Source organism: Urtica dioica, chromosome 8 (genome assembly GCF_054948205.1).
Source record: "Urtica dioica subsp. dioica isolate 48M chromosome 8, U.dioica_male_clone48M_v1_H2, whole genome shotgun sequence".
NCBI classification, from domain to species: domain Eukaryota; kingdom Viridiplantae; phylum Streptophyta; class Magnoliopsida; order Rosales; family Urticaceae; genus Urtica; species Urtica dioica.
The window spans coordinates 3,622,501-3,635,258 of record NC_142763.1 but is presented as its reverse complement, the minus strand read 5'-3'; the positions used below and the strand labels follow the sequence as shown (position 1 = coordinate 3,635,258).

At 34.5% G+C, this 12,758-nt stretch overlaps 2 protein-coding genes across 9 annotated transcripts in view; both read left to right on the top strand.

Moving 5' to 3' along the window:
* On the top strand, positions 1 to 1,546 carry LOC149387359 (putative pinoresinol-lariciresinol reductase 3). Its single transcript, XM_089623656.1, has 5 exons — positions 1 to 204; positions 294 to 428; positions 607 to 844; positions 923 to 1,126; positions 1,222 to 1,546. Exons 1-5 carry the CDS (start codon positions 19 to 21, stop codon positions 1,386 to 1,388), a joined length of 930 nt encoding a protein of 309 aa, XP_089479782.1. The 5' UTR covers positions 1 to 18; the 3' UTR covers positions 1,389 to 1,546.
* Positions 1,547 to 2,037: 491 nt separating this feature from the next.
* Positions 2,038 to 12,758, top strand: part of LOC149387358 (ubiquitin C-terminal hydrolase 13-like) — a 13,857-nt gene continuing 3,136 nt past the window's right edge. For 2 of the 8 annotated variants that reach the window (XR_016300731.1, XR_016300732.1), the window contains exons 1-6: positions 2,038 to 2,283; positions 2,953 to 3,394; positions 4,445 to 4,558; positions 4,889 to 5,061; positions 5,170 to 5,467; positions 5,576 to 5,722. Coding sequence is in view for 6 of the 8 variants with exons in the window: in XM_089623657.1 (XP_089479783.1) it covers positions 4,512 to 4,558; positions 4,889 to 5,061; positions 5,170 to 5,467; positions 5,553 to 5,826 (792 nt within the window). In the remaining 2 variants the exon portion in view is untranslated. Of the gene's footprint in view, positions 2,284 to 2,734; positions 3,395 to 4,068; positions 4,181 to 4,444; positions 4,559 to 4,888; positions 5,062 to 5,169; positions 5,468 to 5,552; positions 6,537 to 12,758 lie in introns of those variants that run through there. The other 6 variants (XM_089623661.1, XM_089623660.1, XM_089623657.1 and 3 more) reach the window with 5 other exon arrangements.

Here is a 12,758-nt window from a genome sequence, read left to right as displayed (position 1 = left end):
CACCATTGACAGCCGAAAATGGAGGAGCAGAAGCAGAAGAATAGAATTCTGATCGTCGGAGCGACGGGGCGTCTGGGATGGCATTTGGCCGAGTTCAGCCTCCGATCATCTCATCCCACCTTCGCTCTCGTTAGGTCATCTTCCTTCTCCCTCGCCGCCGATTCACTCCGATCCCTCTCCGCCGCCGGACTTACCATCCTCAAGGTCACTACCTCTCTCTTTCTCTCTCTCTTTATATATGTATTATTTGGATGTCTGCATTTTGGCTCTCTCGCTCACTATGTATCGCTCAGGGTTCTCTGGAGGACGAGCAGAGTCTGGTCGAGGCCGTGAAGCAAGTGGATGTCGTAATCTCCGCAGTACCGAGCAAGGAAGCTCTCTCTCAGAAGCTTCTGATCAAAGTCATCAACCAATCTGGTTCGATCAAGGTCAGTTTCGCTTTTCTCTTCCTCTTCTATCAGAGTCGTGATTAATTATGAGAATTTCAGCTCCGCGGATTATCCTTATGTTAAAGGTAAATCGAATTGTGAATGATTTGACAGATTTTGGGTCCTAGGTGAAGTGAACTCTGTTTGATTAGTCTTCATTGTTTTTGTAATTTGGTAGAGGTTTATTCCGTCTGAATTCGGAGTTGATCCAGATCGGGCTCGAGTTTCTGATATTGATGGCGGTTTCTACTCGAGAAAAGCCGAGATTCGCCGCCTGATCGAATCCCTGGGAATTCCCTACACTTATATATGCTGCAACTACTTCATGAGGATGTTCCTTCCCTCGCTCGTCCAGCCCGGTCTGAGCTCTCCTCCGAGGGACTGTGTCACTATCTTCGGCGACGGAACCGCCAAAGGTGATAGCACGGAAAGCCTGTGGATTCAGTTAAAGGACTGTTTTATGATTAACGGTGTTTTTTTTTTTCTCTTGGCAGGCGTGTTTGTGAGCGAGAGAGACGTGGCTGCGTTCACGATAATGGCGGTGGACGACCCGCGAGCATTGAACAAGGTGGTGTATTTGAGGCCTCCGGGGAATGTGTATTCGATGAACGAGCTGGTCGGGATTTGGGAGGGCAAGATTGGGAAGAAGCTTGAAAAGGTTTTCGTTTCGGAGCAAGAGCTTCTTCGGAGGATTCACGGTAATGAAAATTTGGAATTTTTTTTTATTTTTTATTTTTAATTTTCGGTGGATGTTTCTATGACAATGTGAATCAATTTTGAGGGTTATATGCAGAGACCCAATATCCTCAGAACATGGAGATGGTTTTTGTGTACTCGGCTTTCGTGAAAGGAGACCAAACCTACTTTGAAATCGAAGCCTTTGGTGGGGTAGATGGGACCAAGCTGTACCCAGAAGTGAGGTACACAACCATAAGTGAATTTTTAGACACACTTGTGTGAGCAAGTTCTTAGTGGAACGATTTTTTGTGGTACAAAGTGGCTGAGTTGTAGAAAACAGACTGATAATGGTTAGTCAACTTTGTTGTAATTTTTTTTGTGAGGCGTTGGCTCTTTTCCTTCTATGCAGCATTGGAATTTTCTCTGTTCCGTCTCCTGCCTCCGGGCGGGAGTGAGATATTATAAAAAAAATGAATTCAACTGTGTTCTTGATGACATGATGTGGAGATTTAATTCAACAGTATCTCTTTTTTTTAATATCTTTTATTTATTTCTTTTACTTATTTATTATCAATATTTCTTTATGTATATTATATATAATACAAATAGATATAGATATATATATATATATATATATATATATATATATATAAAGCTTTGAATATACATACATATATATATATGCATATAACTTATCATAATTTTTTATTTTTAAAATATATTAGGAGTTGGAGACATATATTTTGAGTTTTTTTAATTATATTTTGTTATAAGATTTTTGTCGAGATATCAATCGATAGTCGGTATTGAAATTGTTACAGGATATCCATCGATATATTCGTCGGTCGATATATCAAAAAAATCAAAACCTCGGTATCGGTACCGGTATCGATATTTTAATCCTTGGGCCTAACCATTTAACCCTACAGTAAATAATAAAAGGCCTAAGGATATTAAGGTCTTATCGGCCGTCCCTGCGGGGTCAGCCTGTGACCGGACCATCGCATACGACGTCCTCTTCTTCGTGGACAAGATCTATTCCGTGAATGGGAGCCTGAAGGACAACTGCCAAGTGGACCGATTCGTCCTCGGTGCGACGTGTGCGAGCTTGAGTGGGACCCGCGAATCTGTTGCAAGGAGTGTAAATTCATTGCCCATGTTCATTGGTTTTCCCGAGGTATGCTGTGTGTATGAATTTCCTTCCATAACTTCTTTCTTATTATTCTTTCTGAATTATAAATGGATGTTTACATGTCCTGATGATGATGCTCTTGGTAAAAGAAATTGCTTTCCTTTTCTCATGTCTTGGTAATATTGGCTCCAAAATGTTCATTTAATACGTGGCTCGTGAGATAGTCCAGAACTATAGATGTTTTTGTTAGGACTGGAAATATAAATTATATTGATTGTTACTTGGTCTATAAATAGAGGTTAGAATTAATCATTTACCTTTGTGCAAGGCTTAGCCTTCTGAGAGAGTTTGGGGTCTCTCGAATTCCTTGATTATCTTGTATTTAGTACCATTCTATTGAATATATTATCTTCAAGGTTCTTATCAGCTTTTTTTCTTCTGGTGAAAGAAGCGAAAAACACGTATAAAATGATACACTATTTAAAGCACTTACAGAATTTTGTCTAAATGATGGTATTCATGTTGATCGAAGATGATCTACATTCTCGTGCCACTAAACTATAAGCCTAAATCCAAAAGAAGGGACAAAATATTAAAAGTTAATTTATCGTTCACAATGTGATTTCAGTGTTCTAAGAATAAAAATAAAAGTGAATCAGAAGAACAATGTTTCGCTGACGTGATTATAATTTTTTTTTTCTTTCGGTATACTAGATTCAAAAGACACTGACAAGAGAGTTGAAAGACGTTGAACTCAAGGTCGTGGGAGAAAATCCACGGGATTCCGAGGACGAACCGGACACGAACGAAACAGGAGAAACCGAGGAAGACAAAATCATAACCAGACTATCCGAAAAGGAATAAGAAATCCTGCTTTCCAGCTGCAAACTTGACTACATTCACCTCGTTAGAGAAACAAAATACATTCTCTGGAGCTCGAGCTCCGATCGTCCGGATCTCGGAGACAAAGATATCGAGCACGTCTTGAAACTCTCCCGATTCACTCACCAAGCTCGAGCTCCCACAAACCGACCAAGCGCTTCACGTCAGGCGAGTCAAGGGTCTCTTTTGTGCCTCACGCTTTCGCTCCGGTCCTTAAGAGCCCCTTCTCAGAAGGCTCGGGGATTTCACCATCACTTCCGTAGACTCGTCGGAGGTATGGATTGGCTGCTCTTCCTGACTTTTTTTTAGTTCCACTTAGCATGTTACACCCGTTTGGTAAATTAGTACATTTTTTTATTTATTAAGTTTCATGCTATTTATTTATTTAATTATATTTAAGTATAAATAAGTGTTCGGAGTGGGTGGGCTTATGAAAAGAGATGTCTAATCTATTATTTTAGACTTAATTTTCTATTCTAAAAACCCATTTGTTAAACTACTATTAATCAATTTAAACAAACAAAAAAAACTATGATTAACTGTCATTAACAATTATCAACACTTACATGGAGAAAGAAAATGAGAAAGTAAGAAAATTAATTCAATATTAATTAAGTTAAAAAAACTGCCATGTAAATAATTTTTTATTTTATTTATTTTTTAATTTAAACCGGTCAAAAGGTATTTTTGACCTTTTTGATTAGTTAATAAGTTGAGTAACGAATTTTCAATTATTAATTTTCCCACTTATTACACATTTTTGTTGAAAATGGGCCTTAGTGCTAGAAGGTATTTTGGGCCCACTGCGTGTAACCTTATGCGGCCCATTGTGTTCGAGGAACTTTCCGTCATTTTCCCTTTTTTTTTTTAACAAAGTCATTTTCCCTTTTTTAATCGGACTCTCCGCGCTGAATCTATAAACATCGATTCTATAGCTTGCGAATAAAGATATATATATATATATATATATATATATATATATATAGAGAGAGAGAGAGAGAGAGAGAGAGAGGAGGAGGAGAGAGAGACATAATGGATCTCAGTTCAGGAAACAACGCAGGTATTGGTTCTAATTTCGTATTTGATTTCCATGTTCTCTGTATGTAATTCGTGATCTTTGCTTACGAACAATCTTTGTGTGTTGGAACTTGGATTGAAGGCAATAAAAGTTTGCGAATTGATTTATTGACTAAACGCGAACGATCAGCTACACGGAAGTTATTTTGTTTCGAACTATCTACTTTGTTCATATTTTATCCGTATGTAATGCATTGTCAATCATGATCCTTAACGGTTTTTTTTTTTTTTTTTTTTTTTTTTTAAGAACCAAAAGAAGTATCCCATCAAGTCACTATTCGCTGCGGATTAAGTCGTACAGCCTTGTATCAAAGATGGAGAAATATGTCAGCAATATCTTTGAAGCTTCTGGCTATAAATGGTAGGTTTTTATTTTCAAACTTGGATGCACTTTGAAAAAAAAAAATTAGGTTTTATCGTAGCCATTGTACATGTTATTAATTATTACTATTATTTTCTTCTTCAATTTGCCTGCTGGAATTTCTTATTTCATGGTTCGTCGATTACTTATCGGTCGCTATTTTTAACTAAAGTTGCATGCTCTCACCGGAAAACTTAGTTGTAGATTTCGATATATAACTAATTAGCAAAAGAAAAAAGAAAGTCCTAAACAGAGTAACTCGGAAGTGAAGCAATCCAAAACCGAAATAAACATGTGATCTTCTCTCAAGTTTGTTCCTTTTTATAATAGGAGATTGTGGCTTCACCCGAAAGGAGACCTCGAGAACGGTGGTGCCGACCACGTTTCACTCTACTTGGAATCTGCTGAGGAGAAAAACCGCTCCGGGTTCGAGCTCGATATCTACGTGAGTTTCAAGTTCTTTTTGCTCAATGACTTGACAGACCAATACTTGACCGTACAAGGTATGAATTATTCAGGAGACATACATGAAAAAAAATCTTGTAATTTCATACATATACATACATCTAGTGATTCCGTAATAATAATGTAATCTCGTTGTGGTGATGAAGATGCTGAACATCCCGTGAGCCGGTTCAACCGGCTTCAGACCAAATCGGGAATCGCAAAAGCGTTTCCGCTGGAGATTCTCGAGGATCCTTGTAAAGGCTACATTTCACATTTAGGCGGGTGCGTATTCGGGGTTGAAATCTTTGTCATCGAGTACAGTGGCAAAGTAGAGAGCGTTTCGATGCTCACAGGCAGAGAAATAACCAACCGAATCTTCACTTGGGTGATCAAGGGCTTCTCCAAGCTGGGGAACGAATCGCACGAGTCCGAAGTTTTCGCTTCGGACAAAACGAATAAGTGGTGCGTGATTTCTCCTGTTTTTCCCTGTTTTTTGTATTTTTTTTTTATGTATAATTATTAGTGTTGTTGTGCCGGGTTTCTGTAGGGTGTTTACGATTCTTCCGACAGTCGTTCCGGAAGGAAGTATGAGAGTTATAAGATCAATGGTGTTGGAGTTATCTCCGGTGACATTTGGTGAAATTCGCGGGTCGGTTTACGCAGAGTATAAGCTGAGAGTGCTCGATCAAATCAATGGCAAACACTTTGAGCGCACAGGTATGTCCACCCTTTTTTTTTTTGTTGCAATTGTTACCAAATATGATATGCCTACTAAGAGCATGTCCAATGTAGTGTTAAAAAAAATCGAGCTAAATGTATAATTTGATGCACAATACCAAACAATCCAATTGAGTGCTATAATTTGTGTCTAAAATTGTAAAACAAAAGAAATCCATTTTACTATTGATCCCAAGGATTTAGACTAGCGGGCTTAGTTGGGTAAAATCAGATACCCACAGTTAAAAAAAAATAAGGAAAATTTCACACATATATCGTTTAAAGATGATAAGTCACTGAATACCTCAATTATTGAATATTCTATAAAAACCTCTTTTTTTTAGTTTTCAGATGATTTAATAGTTACATGAAATTAGACGGTAAAAACAACCAAGAAAAAGTTAAAGGAAACGGTAAACAATAAAAAAAAGTCAAATATTCTATATGTTGTACTAATTTTGTCTGTCAATATGTACACAGCCAATAAAAGATTGAAATACCAAGCGAATTATGAAGTGATTATAAATTAAAAATAAAAATAAATTTTTTTTTGTTCAGTTCAACATCACTGCTAATAGGTACAGTACTTCTCATAAAAAAAATTGACTTGCCTTGATTAAATCTAGAATTAAATGTCTGTGCTATGAAGCTTCGAGCTTGTGAGTTTCCGGCGTTTTCCTCAAGAAGTTGAGACTAAGTTGTGTTGTTTGCCACCCATAACATAAGAGAGGAAAAACATTAAGCAAAATGTCACATTTATATAAAATAAAATAAAAACACCTTTAGCGCTATTTTGTTAAAATAAAAATCAGAGAGAGTATAAATATTATTTTGTTAAAAATCTGAAATTCTGAATACCATCTATTTCAACTTCAAAATCTTCTTTTAGCGCCAATTTTTTTTTTTTTTTTTTTTTTTCAACTCCAATCACAACACTAAATTTCACACTAAAAATACTATCATTCATTACTATATTATTAAAATCAATAAAATAGTAAAATAAAGTTGGTTTGGTAGTGAAATTGATAATCAACTAAAACTAAAATAATTTTTTTTTTGTCGTGTGATATAGTAACACACCAAATTTGGCCTGATACTATACACACACTAAAATATAGTATTGTATTTACAGTGTGATTGGAGAAGATTTTGCACTATACTTGATGATATACCGTGTGGTAGGAGTTGGTTTGAATCAATGTCATATCAACATAATGGCTAAAAAATATATATATAAAACGCATGCTACATTAAAATCCTTAAGTGTAAACAGACTTAATTAGTTATAAATCTCTTTGTCTTTCATGTTTAGGTATCGCCGCATATTTTACATTAGTCAACGACAATGTTGCTGAAGAGATATTCATTAAATTGTTCTAGCGGCATTGTCGACAAAGATAGTTAAATAATCAAAATAAATGACACGAATATTTGGCTTATTTATTCGCAAAAACATCTGTGACAACACTGTCATCGAGATTCAGTTAATTTAAAAAAATGTTTCGGCTAAATTTTAAGCTGTTAATTTTTCTTCTCTAACCATTTCGGAAAAATGAATCTCAGCCAAATAGGAGATACCCGTTCATATTTTTAAGGTAAAGCATGTCCATTTTCTGTAGTTGTTGCAACCGACTATGCATATTAAGCAAGCAAAGAATGGAGTCTAAAAACTAGAAAGTGAAGTTACATGTCAAGTGATCAATCTTTGACCAAGTTTTGAATACAGAGCTAGTAAAGCAAAACAAAATAATAAGAAATTAAAAATTTCAATTACATATATGGCATAGCATAGCCAATGTTTTTTTGTCTTTACTTTCACTATCTTTTTTTAATACCATATATTCATACATTCCCTTCTTACGGTACAGTCTAACTAATTATCGTAACATTGCACTGTACATCTTCTAAACTAAAGTTTTTATTCAAGAATTAAACAGTAAGTCCTTATCAGTGTATGTATTGCTTTGAAGCTAGCTATGGTAATGTAACCTCTCTAGAGAAAGAAAAAAAAAACTTCACCTAATTCACCAACACATAGCCAGCCTTTTAAGTTCTAACAAACTATATACTTTAAACTGAGACATTTTAATTTGAATACATACACATACATGAAGCCCTATAAAACAAGTGTGAAACCCCACGCTTTTGTCTGATTCAGAAAAGAAACATATTTTTTATTATTACTACCCTCTAAAGCTCAAACACATTCTTCTTCAATAATTACTATCAGTTATAACTATGATGAAGATAGCCAAAAGAAACAACTCATTTGATCATCACTTCACTATATTGGTAATATGTCTCTGCTAAGAAAGATTTGGGTTGATTTTATTATAATTGCGCTCAGACACGCTTTGAAAACTAATATTTGGACATTAATTGTTTTATATATATATATATATATATATATATATATATATATATATTTATGTACATATATATACAAATATATAATTACAACTTACAAGCCTACCAGTTTCTCTGCTCTTGCATTGAATGATCTTTTACCAATGAAACACAGTTACACAGATGAGCATTAACTCTTCAAGTGCTTTGATTCGTGACACAATCAATTGGTCGCAAAAAAGCTATAAAACAAATAATAATACAAAATATGGACCCACTTTCGTGGATTATTTTCTATTGATTTTGGTAGTTTCTCATCTCATCTCTCACCATCCTTGGACCCCAAAGAATTCAATTTTGAACTTTAATTAATTCGTGGATTGTGACGATGGATGAAGAAATTGACGGAAAACAGAAGGATAGTTTTTGCTTGGAAAAATTAAAAAGGTTGTTACTCTTGTTCTTGTTGGAATTTTGTGATGTTGTAGAGATTCTATACACACCTGTTTTCCATTTCCAATACCAATTTTTTTTATGCGAGACAAATTTCCAATATTTGACCAACTGAAAAAAAAGTTCTAAGAAATGTTTGTTTGAAAGCACTGTTGGAATTTTTTTTATGAATTGCTTTTTTCCCTTTAATGCATCATCACATGCTTGTAAAATATATTTGAATTTGAAACTTCCATACTAAAAATAAAATAAAATAGACAAGCCTAAATATCAATTTCTGATAGCCCTCATCAACATATGAAATAAAATGCTGATAGCTACACTTCATTTTGTAGACCCAAAAGTTATGAAAATATCTCAATTAGACTCACTAGTTCAGAAATATCTAAAATTAGACTTTTGTACCAATTTCGGACAAAAATACCCCCAACCCATTAAAACATCTCTCTTTCTTATTCTCACTCTAAAAAAAAAAAAAAAAAAAAAACCGCCCCCTCTCTCCTCTCAAAATCCGACGATCTCCTCTCAAAATCCGACGAGACCCAACCACCACATCCACAAATCCGACCGTCTCCGACCATCATCTTCAACCACCATCATCTTCAAGAACTCAACCACCACCATAAATGTCAAAAAAGGTTATTTTTTTTATTTTTTTTTTAAGGTTTTAGTTGTGTAGGATGATATAATACAAGATAAGTAGTTATTTAAGTTGATTTATATGTGATTTAGAGGTAAAACTAAGTTTTAGGGTTGTCAAATTTTCTGGAAATTTTTGGTTGAACATGAATACATTAAATAAAAAAAATACCGGATTTTTTTTATTTTTCTGGCAACCTGTCGGATCCGGTCGGATCCCGCCAGATCTGGTCGGATCCGGTCGGATCCTGCCAGATCTTGCCAGATCCTGTCGGATTCTGGATCTTGCCAGATCCTGCCAGATCTTGCCAGATCCTGCCAGATCCTGCCAGATCTTGCCAGATCCGGTCGGATCCTGTCGGAATTTCAGCTTGAATTTCATCGGAAATAGTACTTAAATTTCATCCTAGACTATCGGATTTCATCGGAAATAACGTTAAATTCCGGGTTCTTTGACCTAAATCAACCAACTTTTTTTTTCCTACACAAACTATATCAACATAACTATAAAAGATTAATGAATGAGCATACTAACCCATTTCGACGGGATTGAACGAATTGGATACTCGAAAAAGATGAAAACGAGAGGAAATGAGAGAGAATGAGAGATGAAAAATGATTATACTACTTTGAAAGGGTATTTTTGTCCGAAATTGGTACAAAAGTCTAATTTTAGATATTTCTGAACTAGTGAGTCTAATTGAGATATTTTCATAACTTTTGAGTCTACAAAATGAAATTTCTCTTTCCAATACCAATTTTTTTTATGCGAGACAAATTTCCAATATTTGACCAACTGAAAAAAAAGTTCTAAGAAATGTTTGTTTGAAAGCACTGTTGGAATTTTTTTTATGAATTGCTTTTTTCCCTTTAATGCATCATCACATGCTTGTAAAATATATTTGAATTTGAAACTTCCATACTAAAAATAAAATAAAATAGACAAGCCTAAATATCAATTTCTGATAGCCCTCATCAACATATGAAATAAAATGCTGATAGCTACACTTCAGGGAATAAACTATAGCCTTTAAAACATTGAGGGAGGCTATTCATATGCATTAAAGTGAGATGAAAATAAAATAAGAAAACAACATTTTTTTTGTTTTAGCTTTTAGTATGGGAAGAAAAGAGGATGTGTTGAATTCTCTTCCAACAAACAAAGAACTTTAGCTTTCAAAAAATAAAAATGAAAATAACGACACTATTAGATAAGATAAAAATATATTATAAAAAGTCATATAAAAAGAAAGATAACGAAAAAATTGATAAATGTCGTGGAAAAACTCCCAAAAAAATTCCCTCACTTTTACTCATTACCACATATTTTTCTTGGTCAACACAAAATAGAATCCAAGTTTCAAATTTTAGCAATGAAAATGTTACAATGGTAGATAATTTGAGCTAAAGAGCCTTAGTCAACTCTATATACATCTGCTAAAAAGGTTCAAATCGAGAGATCGATGATCATTTATAACAATGAACGCATTGAATTCATAAGCTAACGAAAACCACTGACTAATCAAACAAATACCAGAATGTGGTCGCGAACTTCTAAACTAATCGTCCAAGTCCCAAGGTGCGACAATTATTACAATAACAAATCGAACTAAAGTCGTGTAATCGACGGTTATAAACGTGTAACTGCTAAACATGGACAATCCGACCGAACAAAAATATCATCACCAAGAACCTATTATTTTGTGACAAACGTTGTCACAAAATTGAGTGTTGGTTTGTGGTAATATTCCTATTATTTGGTGACAAAATTTGTCACAAAAGTGAGTGTTTGGTTTGTGCCAGCGGTGTTAAATATCAGCTCTTAATATACATATATATTTAAAAAAATGAACATTAAAAAAAGCTCACAGTCAATATGCATATAGGTCAGTATGCATATAGGTCAGGTCATGATATAATATGTTATCTATTATGCAGTGTATTGTATATTATATACGTAGTCTCTCTCTCTCTCTCTCTCTCCCTCTTCTCACTTCGTCTCTCTCCTCTCCCCTCTCTCATCTTCTTCTTCCTCATTTTGCTTCCGCCATTTTTTTTTCCAGAATATGAGTTTATAGTTTCAAGCCGAAAAAGACATAACATGGACAAACGGCATGTCATTTTCAAAGAAAATCAAACGAAATAACATGGAAAAACGACTTTCATGAGATCGTCGGCCGTTTCCCCGGCGAATACGACACCGCCGGCGAAAATCGGGGAATTTCGGCGACATTTAAATCCATTTTTGCAAGTATATCCCTTGATAAAAAGGCATTATAAAAAGTTATATCCCTCAAAAACACTCTCACAGAAAGATAAAGACTTAAAAAACATCTTAATTTGCTTTCAGTCCCATATACATTCTTCCAATTAGTACTATAATGTTTGTGGCGACATTAACTGTAATCGTCCAAAGTTACAATAGCTGGTAAGATTATTGAAGAACGATACTGGCTTTCACCAAATAAGACACACTTGATTTCATCACATCGTTCCTACAAAAGGGTTTTTCCGGTCACCACCATTCCAAAAGGGCTTTTCGGTCACCACCGTCCTCCAATTCTAGGGTTTTGAATCTGCAGAAATTACATATAATCCATACATAGATATACATGTTATTTTGCTTATATTTTGTTTTTTGATATATATCTCTAATAATGTAGGTTTAGGGTTTGCAATAAACTGGAAGTTATTTTTGCTTCTAATAAATAAAAAATGTACATAATGAGACTTCAAATTTCTTCTTCTTCTTTTTAATAATTATGACATCAGACATCAAAACACCTTTTTTCGATAAAACGTGTCGAAACACTTGCCACTAAATAGATTCCAGCTCTTAGAAACATTCCAATGTATGCACACTGATACAGATGATATTGAAAAGAACATCTCAAAATTACATATACAACACTTAAACTAAGCCAAACAAAGCTTTTGTTTTGTAGTTGCTAAAAAAAAAATACTAGTTCATAACAGAACTCATATGTTATTTGTATGGGTGAATTATTTCTTCAGATATATCTTAACAGTGGAATAAATATACGGATTGCAATAATCTGTCAGGATAAAGTAAAATAAAAAGGTATTCAAAACATTAAATGGAAAGAGTGGATTTTCAAAACTAGCTTTCAGTAGGAAAATCACGCATCAGAAATACGAAATGAACTTGATCATCGATACACTCATAATCAAATGAGAATCTGTAAATTGTATGCCACGCTGAAATTAGAGGTCAGCCCTAGAAATATACATATACAAATGAAAACCCTAGAGATGTATGTAGATCGGCAAAATTTTAAAATCAATGCGTCTGTAATAAAAGCAAAAGATTAACTCTACTACCATAAAAATACCCCGCGAACAATATAACACAGTAAATAAAAAAAAATAAAGAAAATTTAGATTAAAAAACACCAGGTTATACCAGAGGGACTTTAGGTGATAATGTTGTATATCAAAGTGACGACGACAGAAAGATAGAGAGCACGAATGAGTGAGATGCTATAGCTTCCATGCATTTCAAATCATCTGTGCTCTCTATCTTCTGTCAGCATCTATAAACATACACCACCATGTCTCCTCTAATTAACACAAACAT

Bases quoted from the DNA above. Each gene is read 5' to 3' on its own strand.
- LOC149387359 (XM_089623656.1), top strand. From the start codon at position 19: ATGGAGGAGCAGAAGCAGAAGAATAGAATTCTGATCGTCGGAGCGACG. The intron at 429-606 runs GTCAGTTTCGCT...GTAATTTGGTAG, and splicing joins ACCAATCTGGTTCGATCAAG to AGGTTTATTCCGTCTGAATT. The intron at 1,127-1,221 runs GTAATGAAAATT...GGTTATATGCAG, and splicing joins GCTTCTTCGGAGGATTCACG to AGACCCAATATCCTCAGAAC.